The 658-nt window shown below is 63.7% G+C and overlaps 1 protein-coding gene across 1 annotated transcript in view; it reads right to left on the bottom strand.

Moving 5' to 3' along the window:
* Positions 1-20: 20 nt before the first annotated feature.
* LOC113980440 (histone-arginine methyltransferase CARM1-like) overlaps positions 21-658 on the bottom strand; it is a gene marked incomplete at its 3' end in the record, with an annotated part of 1,147 nt that continues 509 nt past the window's right edge. Inside the window, exons 2-4 of the mRNA XM_027707654.1 lie at positions 447-532; positions 263-352; positions 21-158 (exon numbers count right to left, since the gene is read on the bottom strand). Coding sequence (XP_027563455.1) covers positions 21-158; positions 263-352; positions 447-508 — 290 coding nt within the window. The remainder of the gene's footprint in view (positions 159-262; positions 353-446; positions 533-658) is intronic.

Below are 658 nucleotides of genomic sequence, written 5' to 3'. Positions count from 1 at the left end.
TGTGTTGCCCCCCCCGTCACCTCTTGTTGGCGATGAGCAGGCAGGTCCCTGAGAGGGTGTCCCCGGCCTTGGCGAAGAGCGGGGACTGGAAGAGGCACCGCACTTGGTACCAGTGGGTCAGCGGCTCCGTGGGGGCCGTCGAGAGCCACACTGTCATTCTGGGGGGGGGGCACAGGGACAGGCGGGGGTCAGGCATGATCCTCTGACCCCCCCAGATCCCCCTCAGACCCCCCTGTGCCCCTCCAGACCCCCCTGTGCCTACATGGAGCCGATGAAGGCCACGTCGAACCAGAAGGCCAGGCCGTGCACCAGCCCCGAGTGCAGCATGTGGAACTTGAAGGGGATTTCTATCCTGGGGAAAGGGGGGAAAAAGGGGAAAAGTGAGACCCCCGAGGGACCCCGGGGGAAAGGTGAGACCCCCAAACCCCCCCCAAGTTCTCCCCCACCTGTGCAAGTCGCCCTCCTTGGCTTCCAAGAAGTTGACGGTGTACTTGACGGATTTGGCCATCAGGATCCGGATGTCAAACGTGTCCTGGGATTTCAGGGGGACATGGGGGGGTCAGTTCCCTCTGGGACCCTCCTGGATCATCCCAGGGCAGGGATGGGGGGTCTGGAACATCCCAGGGAAGGGATGGAGGGTCTGAATCAGGGATGGGGG

The sequence above is a fragment of the Neopelma chrysocephalum genome, unplaced genomic scaffold, assembly GCF_003984885.1.
Source record: "Neopelma chrysocephalum unplaced genomic scaffold, ASM398488v2 Primary Assembly neopelma1_94175, whole genome shotgun sequence".
In the NCBI taxonomy this organism is placed as follows: Eukaryota; Metazoa; Chordata; class Aves; order Passeriformes; family Pipridae; genus Neopelma; species Neopelma chrysocephalum.
This window is presented reverse-complemented; position numbering and strand designations above follow the sequence as displayed.